This window comes from Camelina sativa, chromosome 11 (genome assembly GCF_000633955.1).
Source record: "Camelina sativa cultivar DH55 chromosome 11, Cs, whole genome shotgun sequence".
Taxonomy (NCBI): Eukaryota; Viridiplantae; Streptophyta; class Magnoliopsida; order Brassicales; family Brassicaceae; genus Camelina; species Camelina sativa.
The window spans coordinates 10,281,831-10,294,043 of NC_025695.1; the positions used below are offsets into that span (position 1 = coordinate 10,281,831).

Sequence of the window (12,213 nt, forward strand, 5' to 3'; positions counted from 1 at the left end):
TGTTTACCAGGTAGTGAAGGAGATATCACCGGAGGAGTAGACACAGGCGACTGTAGCGGTGGTGATGATGGTAGTGGTGGTGGTGATGGTGTTTTAATGCCGGTTTCGTTGTAAAACGCATAAAGCTCGTACCTTGCAATACAACTCGGATAAAGAAGTCTTGCTCCAATTCGGTCATGAGACATTCCACCGACAGAACGTAGCAAACATCTCCTGCAGTCCTGTCTTGTAAGATCAGGAGTGCACTGAAGCAGCCCGTAAAAAGTCTGAAATTCGGTCAATTCGTTCTTTATCGTATATAATTTTCTAGAACTTTTGGCTGCTTCGGTGGCAGCTCGGTTCATCGTGGAGGACACCAAATCTATGAACCGCTCTGTTTGAGTTTGATTAGAAGAAATAGTATTCCTGTTATTCATGAGTATATATCCGTCGTACGTAAGGGTCGATAGAAAATTCTGGTGAGAGTATCTGAGCATACACTCATCGTAATAGAGCACGACCTCTCTCTCATACGGACAAAGAGTTAATGTTTCGTTAACGGCAAAGGTGACGCAGCTACGACATACTTCCGGCGAGTAATCTCCGCGGCAAAGGAAAAGTCCGGTGACCCTGTTGGGGGATTGTCCCGACGTGGCGTTTTGGAATCCGGTGGAGTAAGAGGCGTTACGGGAAGAGAGAGAGGACAAAAGGGTTTTGAGATTGGTGAAGTAAGTGCTGTTCCTTGAATACGTTGTCGTATTTGGACAAAAACGACCTAGGTAATTAAGATTTTGAGCAGAAGCTTTGAAGCTAGTGAGAACTGAGAACAGGAAAAGGGAGATGAAAGATACCAAAGAAGACATGGTTCGACTTCCTTGAGATTTGAGTTTCACATGATGGAGCTTTCTCATTTATAAACAGAATAGTTTTCTTGTCTCTCTGATTAACGTGAAGTAGACGATGGTTTATGACGACCATAAGTAGGAAGTCAAAAAGTCAAAAGTAAACGATTTTTTTACTTCATTTTTATTTAACAACATAACTTTTTTGTGGGGAAAAGGCCATGTTAAAATTAAGTTGAATTTCGATGAAAAAATTAGGTATTTGATTAAATGACGATTTACATAATCACTTATTGAATGTAACAATGTACTTAAGTAATTAAAGGGATTTTTGATGTACTAAGACAAGTGAAATGGTACTTGGCTTAGTTCGAGCCAACACAACGCCACATATGTAGTACAGGTTGAAAAGTTTACGGGACGTTTGCAGCGGGAAGACATCTCCAGTGAACTGGGTGAGGGACCTGATTAGTTGGTGGAATCTCCGTCGGATCGCAGCGGTCGCCTTGAGCGTAGCATTCATAGACCGGTCCATAGATTGTCTGGCCATAAGACGGTTCGGGGGCGTTACAACGGTGATATCAAACCCAAAAGTTCATACTCCTATTTCACAAAGAACATTATTTTAGACTTTTTTCTTTGTTTCACAATGAATGTCACTTTACATTTCCAATGTGATTTTTAAATAGGTTGCAATGGAAACGGATACGTGGAAACGAAACGTTTCAGAAACGGGAAACGATAATCTTCTAAAATTAAAAAATGAAAACGTTTTGGAAACGTATGTATACCTGGATATATATATATATAGATATATATATATATACATAATAAAACATCAAACATAAAACCTATATCAATAAAAATATTTGAAACAACATAAATTCAAAACATAAACTTTAAATAGTTGAATTAAAACATTAATAATATTATATATTTATATGTATTATGAATATATATTTTCAAATTATTTTATTTATTAAGTTTCTTAGCTAAAAAATGTCTCTGTCGTGTTTCCAAAACGAAAACGGAGTTTCCATCGTGTTTCCAAACAGAGATTTTTAGGAATCATGTTTTCGTGGCTTGTTTTCGTGTTTCCACGAGTTTCTATTTCTGAAACGTTTCGGAAACGGGAAACAGACCTTAAAAAAAGTTTACATGCAACATAGATTTTTAACATCATATTTTTTATTCTACTCTTATCCCGAAGCTCTTTTTACTAAATTTAAATAATTAATTACTCCTTCAATATATAAAGATATGTATGTATAATTTAATTTTTTTAATTTGTGTGTAATGTGTCAAAATAACACTTTGTGAAATAGAGTAAGTAATTGTTTCTGCACCTCTAAAGTCTAAACCAAAAGAGTTTAGTGGAAGCTTGGCTTCAAAAGTTAAGAGATTTATTAAATTTGTAAGGTTGTTTTTTTAGAAACCTTAGTTATAATTAAGGGATCGTGCGTTTCTCAAATTTGTGTTTTATTAAAAAATTGTAAAAACAATGACATCTCAACAAAAAATAAAATTACCGGAAACTAAAAATTTTGAATAACAAGAAGTTTTGAGTTGAATATAGATATCATGAAACCAATACACACTAAATTTTATTGTGAATATAAAAACCCATGATACAAAATAACAAAAGAATCATATATGCAACTTTTACACACGGCTTCTTCCTCATTCTTGTTGCAACCTCTCTTTCCCGTTACACAATTTGACAATTCCTCATTCTTGTTTTGTTTTGTTTTTTTTTTTGATATAGAAACTCTTGAGATCACTCTTTTCCTCAAAACTTCTCTTTTGTCACCTTCAAATCTAACACACCCCCTTACGCTCAGGACTGGACATCTATAGCGTAAAGTTTGGGACTGGACATCCACGAGTGGTAGTTCACAATCAAGAAATTTGAATCTATTCTCTGATACCATGTTAGAATATTGAGAGAAAGAAGAATAGAAACAGAGCAAGAGACTTTGTCTCTTCTCTTTGGAGAAGACAAGAACGAAAACTGAAATATGTATTTGCATGAAACTTGTTGTTTACAATCAAGACAAAATTGGTTTATATAGTTAACAAATAGACACGATAACACAATGACTTGTGTCTTTTCATACTTGATGACTCTCTAGTGAAACATCCCAAACTGCAACGTTTAGACCAAAACGTTGCAACTGTTGACCAAACTCAATTATCAACTAACAGATTTCAGTAATACATTAATACCAATTTATTTTTATCACGAAGGGTAACACCATATTCAACGAGGATGTAAATCGCTGATCGATCCATCGTCAATAGATACAGCTAGAATATACATGTTCCTCGTTGATTGATCTGATTGAAGCGGGTTTTGTCTACTTTGCATGAAAAACCCTGGTTGTTGAGGCACTGGTAAAGTCACAGTATTACTAGTGAGCATCATGGACATAGTTGACAAGGATGGAAGCTCTACTGGATTTTTTTGAACACACAAAAGACCAATATGGATGTATCGAACCACTTCACTCTTGTTCTGACATCTTTCTACAATGATCGGATCCACAAGGTCTAATGTTGTTCCCTTATTCCAAAGCTTCCAAGCCTAGAATAGTCAATCAGTTCTTGCAACTATTAATTGCTTATTGTAAGAGATGAGAAAAAATATAGATTTAATTTCCTTTAAACTTACATGTGTGACTAAGTCTAGCGTGTCGTTTGTCTCGAAGAAGCTGCTATTTTTCCTACCGCCTACAATCTCAAGAACTAATACACCGAAATTATAGACATCAGATTTCACTAAGAACTGGCATCGCCTCGCATCGCTTATTCAGGAGACATGTAATCAACAACAAAAACTTTAGTATGATGGCAAAATAATTTTCGACAAATTTCAAGGTGTGAGAAGTTAAGTGGAAAGACTTACTAGGTACCAACTATTCTACTTGTTTTCTCCTGATTTGATCGATTTTAAAGATCTTAGCCATTCCAAAATCAGCAATTCTAGGATTCATATCTGCATCTCGGAGAATGTTATTCACTTTGAGGTCACGGTATATGATTGTAAGTCGTGAATCTTGATGAAAATATAGAATCCCTTTCTTTGCAGGATCTGTGGACATCCATGAATAATAGTTAGCTCTAAAGATTTGCAAACCCATGTTTCAAGACTGATTAAATGAAACAAATCATTTCATGCAACTGACCAAATAGGAATATATCAAGGCTTTTATTTGTCACATACTCATAGACCAATATCCTTTCTTCTCGTTTTATAGAAAATCCGAGAAGCCTAACAAGATTCTTGTGTCGAAGGTTTGCAACAACTACAACCTCGTTCTTGAATTCTGTGTCACCTTTTTCTGAATTTCTCGACAGTCTCTTCACTGCAACTACGGTTCCATTTGTAAATGTTCCCTATCCATTTTTATCAGCAATATCTCGTTATCCAAATGTACTAATTCAAAACCGCAACTGATAAATTATATACAGTATATAATAATAATATACCTTGTAAAAAAATAATAAAAATAATAATAATATACCTTGTAAACCACATCATATCCACCTTGACCAATTTTGTTGTTTTCTGAATGATCATTTGTTTCAGCTTGAACTGCTCTGTAATCAAGTTGCAGCGACTCTACGGTTGTTATATCATCTCCTGATGCAGAATAAAAGTGTTAGTACTCTGGAAAAAAGGGAATGACATTAAGCAAATCCAAAAATATTATCTATTGAATCTTTACCCTCAGATGCAGGCACTGTGTTATAAGTCTTTGATGTGTCTGCATTTTGTAGGATTTTAACTATAGTTTTTACACTTGTTTTGAGTCTTTTATTAGGTCCAAGTGTGCTTTTAGAGTCTTTTTAGTCTTTTGTGAGTCTGTACAGGTTTTAGGCTACTTTGGAAAGAAACTAAGTGTTTTGGGGATGAAAGCATGCATTTGGAGCTAAATTGGTTGAAGACCGATCAGACAAACAAGCAGATGGAGATAATGCAGAAAAACATCCAGGATCGGCTGATCCTCATTCGGGATCGATCAGTCCCGTACCCGAAGCAACTTTTCCTTTTTCGTTTTAAACCGACTTTTAGGGTTTTATTTTAGTATTAAAGCACGAGGCTCGGCCTCCAGAGACACAACTTTGATATTACGCAGCTTTTGAGTACTTGTAAGCTTTGGGAGAAGATCTCTAATCCTCTCTAACCCTTTGGAGAAGAATTCTGAACCCTTTTATTTCTCTTTGCAATTCAATTATGTTTTCTTCATCTTTGATTTGTTGTTCTTTTGTTTCCATGTCTGAGTAGTTTCACTATTGGGTTTCGGGTTTCAAAAGGATTTATGTTTCTCTAAACATAGGTTGTTAGATTTGGGGGCTGATCTATTTTGTTCTTCATCTATTGTTGTTCTTAAAGCTTAAGCTAGATTGATCACCTAGATTAAGATCTTAGGTTTAATTCATCGGGGCACCAAAAGTGTTGTTGAGTTGCTGGAAAAAAGCTTAGCAGAGCAAGATGGACCTTAGCCAACGAAAGTTGAAGTTGAGGCACCTTGTGAACAGATCAAACCTAAACTTTTATTGCTTGCTTGATTTGCTAGGTCCAAACGACAGTTTAGGGTTTAGTATATTTCATTACATAGGTAGCTAACGTTGCGGAAGTAGGTTAGTTTTACATCAGTGATTTGAGTTCTAGAATGGTGTCTAATGCAACCTCATCTTCCACCTTAGTCTGAGAATCATCCCCATATCCCTACGCCCAATATTTCCAAATTGATTTAATAGCAGTTTATTTACTTTCCGATTTTAGTAGTTACTTGAAACACAAACTTCCTCTTTTGTTTTAGCTAGATTCGACCATCATAGTTTTATAGTGCAATACTTGGTCTCTGTGGATTCGATCCTAAAGTGTTATAACAATACCACCCACAATTACACACACATAGTGGTACAACCACTTAGGAGGTTTTTAGGATCAATGCTAAGTGTTTAGGAAGTATTTGGAAAAATATTATGTAAGTATATAAGAAAAATCTTTATACAAGGGGATAAACTTTATTATTGAAACACTCAAAAGGTTACAAGAACTCTTAAGACTCTTACTCAAACTCACTCAGTTAAGCTTGAATGAAACTCTTCACCAAGCCTTAGTATTTATATTACAAGTCTTAGGGAATATTACATAGAATATTCCTTAAGATATTTTTATGCTTTATTTTACAACCCTCCATTTATTCAACTCTCTACTTTATTTTACAACCCTCCATTTATTCAACTCTCTCATAACCATATACGTCATATCATATATCACACACTTATTATTTATTTTTTATTTTACAACCCTCCATTTATTCAACTCTCTACTTTATTTTACAACCCTCCATTTATTCAACTCTCTCATAACCATATACGTCATATCATATATCACACACTTATTATTTATTTTTTATTTTACAACCCTCCATTTATTCAACTCTCTACTTTATTTTACAACCCTCCATTTATTCAACTCTCTCATAACCATATACGCCATATCATATATCACACACTTATTATTTATTTTTTATTTTACAACCCTCCATTTATTCAACTCTCTCATAACCATATACGCCATATCATATATCACACACTTATTATTTATTCCCCATAGATCCTGGTGGAGTATACACTCGGTTTTAATTGACCTTTGATCAGTCTTCTTTCCCCTTTTTGCAAGACAACAAAAACCAGCTATGAATGAAAAAAAAACACATGGTAACGTGATACAACTGGGCCAACTAGGGTTGTGAAGCAGTTCTTCTTTCTTTGCTTTTCAAGTTTCAAACTGCTTAGTTATACTTACAAGATACATATATAGTCCCGGCAAAAAAATCAAATTCGGTCTTCAAAAACCATGATATTTTGATTCTTAACGGATTAGATTAAAAACTTATGTTGTCCCTAAACCCCGATTTAACAAGTGTTTTCTTAATCACGTTTTCGTTTTGGTTTTGAAAAATCGATTTCACTTTTTGAAATAGTGGAGTTGAAAATTCTACAATTAAAGTAAAGCTATCTACCGACGTCAAAAAAAAGAATCATTACAAAATAGAAGAAACTTGTTTTTTTTCTGTGTGAAAACACTAAATATCAAGTTGATGTTACTCGTCAACTACAGGTCTATCTCTTTGGTTTTAAGCGTTGACGTGGACTTAAAAGAAACTGTATTGTCTTACAAAACAGAGCACTCTTGATTGGCTTCAAATTCATCAAGACCACCAATTAAAAAATAAATAAACGAAGCACAAAGGCATTAATTAATGGAGAAGTGTTGGGAAATGTCTGCTTATGGTTTCCTCTTCCTTCTTACCTTCCTTACCAGCCTGAGACCTTCTATACAGCAACCTAGACCTGAGTACGTCGGTTTTGTTTGTTCGAGTTCCTATTCTACTTACCTCGAAAACAGCACATACTCTTCTAATCTCACATGGCTTTTGACCTATCTTTCTTCCAAAGAAAATTATTTATCCTCCAATGGGTTCCTATGCCTTCCGCGGGGAGAATATCCCGACATAGTTTTCGGACTTTACCTCTGCCGCCGAGACTTGTCCCTGGAAGTCTGTCGTGACTGTGTCAACTTCGCCGTCAAGGACATTCGAAATCAGTGTACAAATGGGAAGGAGGCTATCATATACTACGACCATTGCATGCTTCGATACGCTAACCGGAATATTCTCTCGGATCCAGTAACAACAACTGGACAGTTCATGAGAAACCAAAACACTGTTCCGGCAAACCAATCAGATCAGTTCAATAAGGTACTCCTCTCTTTGATTAATGAAACCGTAGAGGAGGCTGCTGCTAGTCCAATAAAGTTTGCGTTTAACAAGGCGAACTACACAGCCTCCCAAACGATTTATGTACTGGGTCAGTGCACGCCTGATCTGACAAGCGAAAACTGCTCAAGCTGTCTGCAACAAGCCATCATGAACTTGTCTCGTGATACAATCGGAGCACGGTTTTCTTGGCCAAGTTGTAATATAAGGTACGAGCCTAACCTTTTCTACAATGAAACCTTCAATCCATCTACTCCTCCTCCTCCTCGGCAGCCTCGTAGGAGTCCTCGGCAGCCTGGTAAGAGCTCTCCATATCTCTCTGTAAATGTTTTTTGTATTGTGAAATTCAAGATTTTGGAATTTTCGTCATGTCTGATTCAAGACTTAATGCAGGAAAAGGCAAAAAATCCATAGTGATAATCACAGCAATAGTTGTGCCATTAGCCCTTTCTGCTATGCTTTTCATAGCTTGTTATTGTTTCCGTGCAAAGAGAGCCAAGAAAACTTATGAGACAGCAGCTGCACATGATGGTAATATATACACTAGTGTTTGCTACTTAATCATTTGCTCGAGCTTAATTCTTAAAACATTTAAAATTGCAGATGGTGATGATATTACAACAGCAGGCTCCTTGCAGTTTGATTTTAAAGTTATTGAAGCCGCAACTGATAAGTTTTCGGAAAGTAACAAACTCGGTCAAGGTGGATTTGGAGAAGTTTACAAGGTACATGTTTACCAATTCACTAAGCGTCCTGATTAGTTCCATAACCAAATCAAACAATGTAAATGGGTTGGAACTCATAATTTGTGTAGGGCACATTTCCTAATGGGTTACAAGTTGCAGTGAAGAGACTATCGAAAACATCAGGACAAGGTGAAAAAGAGTTCAAGAATGAGGTTCTTGTTGTGGCAAAGCTTCAACACAAAAATCTTGTCAGGCTTCTCGGATTTTGTTTAGAGAGAGAGGAGAAAATACTTGTCTACGAGTTTGTGCCTAACAAAAGCCTTGATTACTTTCTCTTTGGTAAAAAAAAATAACTACAATATTTAATCCCAAAACTATTCATTATTTCAAGCCCTTTCTTGAGACCAGTGTTCTTTAACATTGTGAATGCGGATGTTGCAGACTCTACAATGAAAAGTCAACTTGACTGGACAAGACGGTACAAGATCATTGGAGGAATTGCTAGAGGGATTCTTTATCTACATCAAGATTCACGACTCACAATCATACATCGTGACCTCAAAGCGGGTAACATCCTCTTGGATGATGATATGAACCCAAAAGTTGCAGATTTTGGAATGGCACGGATTTTTAAAATGGACCAAACGGAAGCCAATACGAGAAGAGTAGTTGGAACCTAGTAAGTTTTGCGTTTCCCCATTCATTGCCTCTGTACGTAGACTGTAATATGCTTCTATTAACTTTACACTTAATATTATGGCAGTGGCTATATGTCTCCGGAATATGCCATGTACGGCAAATTCTCCATGAAATCAGATGTATACAGCTTTGGGATCTTAGTTCTTGAAATTATAAGCGGCAAGAAAAACATCGGTACCTATCAAATGGATAGTAGCGAGGGCAATTTGGTTACATATGTACGTATACACCCTTTAAATTTTGGTCATTGTTGTGAGTATATACAAAGTTATTTAAACTTTCAAAATCCTCTGTTTTATATAAAAATGACCAAAGTTTTGAAAATTTCTTGAACTGTTTAACAGACTTGGAGAGTATGGAACAATGAGTCACCAATGGAGGTCGTGGATCCATCCTTTCAAGATAGCTATCAAATAAACGAAATTACCAGATGCATCCATATTGCTTTACTATGTGTTCAAGAAGAAGCTGAAGATCGTCCAACCATGTCAACGGTCGTCCAGATGCTCACTACTAGCTCAATCGCTCTGGCTGCTCCTCGACCACCTGGATGTTTCTTTCAGACTAAGCATGAAAAATTTGGTCCATCGATGGGTTCGTCTGCTCTATGTTCCGTTGATGATGCTTCTATTACTCATGTAACTCCTCGCTGAAGACAACGAAACGTTTCAGAGAGATTATGACAATGAAACAAGATTTGTCTTAATTTACCTTCTTCCATTATTTTGAATTTTACATGAGTGCCCCTCAAGCAAGTGTAAGATACTCTTATTTACTACATAATGGGGGCAAAAGAGTGAAGAGACAGTGGCCTAATTGTTGATTCTTGGCACTAGGTTTGTTTTGTTGGAACAGAGAGATGTGTTAGCTAAGTACGATATTGTGTAGAATTTTGTGAGGAAAATACTCAAAATAGAGAGGTGAGAATGATGTAAGTAAGCATGTATGAGTTCCATGTTTCCCAAAATGACTCTAAAAGACTAATACACACAATTGGTAAAGTTAACAAGGTAAAAAAGTACTAAAATACGAAGTCAACGACTATTTCTAGAAATCAACCTTCCACTAAATAGTGTTGATTGGTTTTGAAGCAGTGAAGGCTCTAACTGAATTAGCTAGGGTTGTGAAATTACTTACTGTTTTAATTTAGAACTGTCCATTTGTTACTTGTCTGGTAAGTAAGTATAAAACGGTTTTTGTCTTAATCACCCAAAGTCTCCGCGCCTAGCAAAATAATCTTGAACCTATTCAATATTCAACTCCAATATGTTTTATCTTTTTCGGAAATAGATTGATAGAGAATAATAACTTTATTTTAAGTAACTGATTCATTGTTCATCATTTAAATAACAATACAAGTTGATGTTACTCGTCTGGTTGACTTAGACTTACAAGAAAATTGCATTATTCTACAAAACCAAAATTTGACTGGCTGTTGGTTGGTTTCACATGTATTCATTAGTACTCATAAAGAAAAAAAAAAAAAAAAACAGAGAGGAAAGGAGATAATGTCTGATTATGCATCATTAAACTCTCTCTTCTTTCTCACCTTCTTCATTACAAGCTTAAGAGCTTATGCACAATTACAAGACCCTATTTACGTCGGCCATGTTTGCAGTAACAGGATATCAACAAACACTAGTGACAACTCAAATGTCGGATCCGTTTTGATTTCTCTTTCTTCAAACACTTCTCTCTTCTCCAATGGATCAAATATTATCACAGAGGGTCAAAACCATGACAAGGTATTCGGAGTTTTTCTCTGCAAAGGAGATATCTCCGCGGAAGTTTGCCATGAGTGCGTTGCATTTGCTTCTAAGGCCGCTCTGAAACGATGTCCAGGAGGGAAAGAGTTCTTGATTCAGTATGACGAGTGTATGCTTGGATACTCGGACCGGAACATATTCATGGATCCTGATGCCACAACTGCAATAATCACTTGGAGCAATCAGAATGTTACGGCCGAGCAATCTGGCCGGTTCAACGCTGCGGTCGTCTCACTGTTGAAAAAGTCTGCAGAGGAAGCGGCTAATAGCAAAACAAGAAAGAAATTTGCGGTTAATAAATCGGATTTCACTTTGTCCCAAACGCTTTATACATCGGTTCAGTGTATTCCTGATCTGACTGGTGAAGACTGCTTAAGCTGTGTTCAACAGTCTATCGGAAAACTATATTTCAACAAAGTCGGTGGAAGGTTTCTTGTCCCGAGTTGTAACTCAAGGTACGAGATTTACCCTTTCTACAATGAAACAATAGAGGGAACTGTTCTTCCTCCCCCCGGATCCGGCTCCTCCATTGCCACTGGTTTCAGCTCCTCCTGGTAAGAGCTTTATCTTAATTCAATTCCATGATAGTTATTTTGGTTGAGACGACATTCAAAATTCGGGAAACTATGTGTCATGTCTAATCTAAGACTTATGCAGGAAAAGGCAAAAATTCAACAAAGATAATCGTAGCAATTGTTGTGCCGCTCGCTATCTCTTTTCTTCTTTTTGTAGCAGTTTTTAGCTTCTATGTAACAAAGAGAGTGAAGAAGCCTCATGATACAGCAGCTGAAAAGGATGGTAAGGATTTTAAAAATTTATGTGTGTGCTGGTTAAAGTTTTTTGGACTTGAATTCTCAGAACCTTTTATATTTTTGCAGAACGGGATGACATTACAGCTGCAGGCTCATTGCAGTTTGATTTTAAGGTTGTTGAAGCTGCGACAGATAAGTTTTCGATATGTAACAAACTAGGTCAAGGCGGATTCGGACAAGTTTATAAGGTACTACTACTAGTTCATTGAGCTTCCTAATTAGTTTTAAAAGAGATTCAACTAAGGTGATGACTCTGTTTATTAACTCACAATCTTTTCAGGGCATACTTCCTAATGGAGTACAAGTTGCGGTGAAGAGACTATCGAAAACATCAGGACAAGGTGAAAAAGAGTTCAAGAACGAAGTTGTTGTGGTGGCAAAGCTTCAACACAGAAATCTAGTCAAGCTTCTCGGATTTTGTTTGGAGAGAGAAGAGAAAATACTTGTCTACGAGTTTGTGCCTAATAAAAGCCTTGATTACTTCTTGTTTGGTAAGTTAAACCGATGCTTAATTAGGGAATATATTTCATTTTTGAACTCATGTTTTAGATATTCTAACTATATATGGAATGTTCAGACTCTAATAAGCAGAGCCAGTTGGATTGGACTACACGGTATAAGATCATAGGAGGAAT

At 36.2% G+C, this 12,213-nt stretch overlaps 3 protein-coding genes across 5 annotated transcripts in view; 2 read left to right on the plus strand and 1 right to left on the minus strand.

Annotated features, from left to right (window-relative positions):
• The window catches only part of LOC104722707 (cysteine-rich receptor-like protein kinase 8), a 4,167-nt gene extending 3,265 nt beyond the window's left edge, over window positions 1–902 (minus strand). For all 3 annotated transcript variants that reach the window (XM_010440912.2, XM_019232319.1, XM_019232320.1), the window contains exon 1: window positions 8–902. In XM_010440912.2, the coding sequence (XP_010439214.2) occupies window positions 8–890 (883 nt within the window). In that variant the 5' untranslated portion in view covers window positions 891–902. The remainder of the gene's footprint in view (window positions 1–7) is intronic.
• Window positions 7,037–9,959, plus strand: LOC104722706 (cysteine-rich receptor-like protein kinase 5). Its single transcript, XM_010440910.2, has 7 exons — window positions 7,037–7,913; window positions 8,009–8,146; window positions 8,219–8,340; window positions 8,430–8,640; window positions 8,743–8,980; window positions 9,065–9,218; window positions 9,345–9,959. Exons 1-7 carry the CDS (start codon window positions 7,100–7,102, stop codon window positions 9,651–9,653), a joined length of 1,986 nt encoding a protein of 661 aa, XP_010439212.1. The 5' UTR covers window positions 7,037–7,099; the 3' UTR covers window positions 9,654–9,959.
• LOC104722705 (cysteine-rich receptor-like protein kinase 5) lies at window positions 10,487–11,949 on the plus strand. The gene is made up of 3 exons (XM_019232329.1): window positions 10,487–11,564; window positions 11,645–11,766; window positions 11,859–11,949. Exon 1 carries the CDS (start codon window positions 10,509–10,511, stop codon window positions 11,322–11,324), a length of 816 nt encoding a protein of 271 aa, XP_019087874.1. The 5' UTR covers window positions 10,487–10,508; the 3' UTR covers window positions 11,325–11,564; window positions 11,645–11,766; window positions 11,859–11,949.

Excerpts from the sequence above, each read along its gene's own strand:
- LOC104722705 (XM_019232329.1), top strand. The coding sequence starts at position 10,509 with ATGTCTGATTATGCATCATTAAACTCTCTCTTCTTTCTCACCTTCTTC.
- LOC104722706 (XM_010440910.2), top strand. The coding sequence starts at position 7,100 with ATGGAGAAGTGTTGGGAAATGTCTGCTTATGGTTTCCTCTTCCTTCTT. Across the intron at positions 7,914-8,008 it reads TAGGAGTCCTCGGCAGCCTG|GAAAAGGCAAAAAATCCATA; the intron begins GTAAGAGCTCTC and ends GACTTAATGCAG. Across the intron at positions 8,147-8,218 it reads GACAGCAGCTGCACATGATG|ATGGTGATGATATTACAACA; the intron begins GTAATATATACA and ends TTAAAATTGCAG.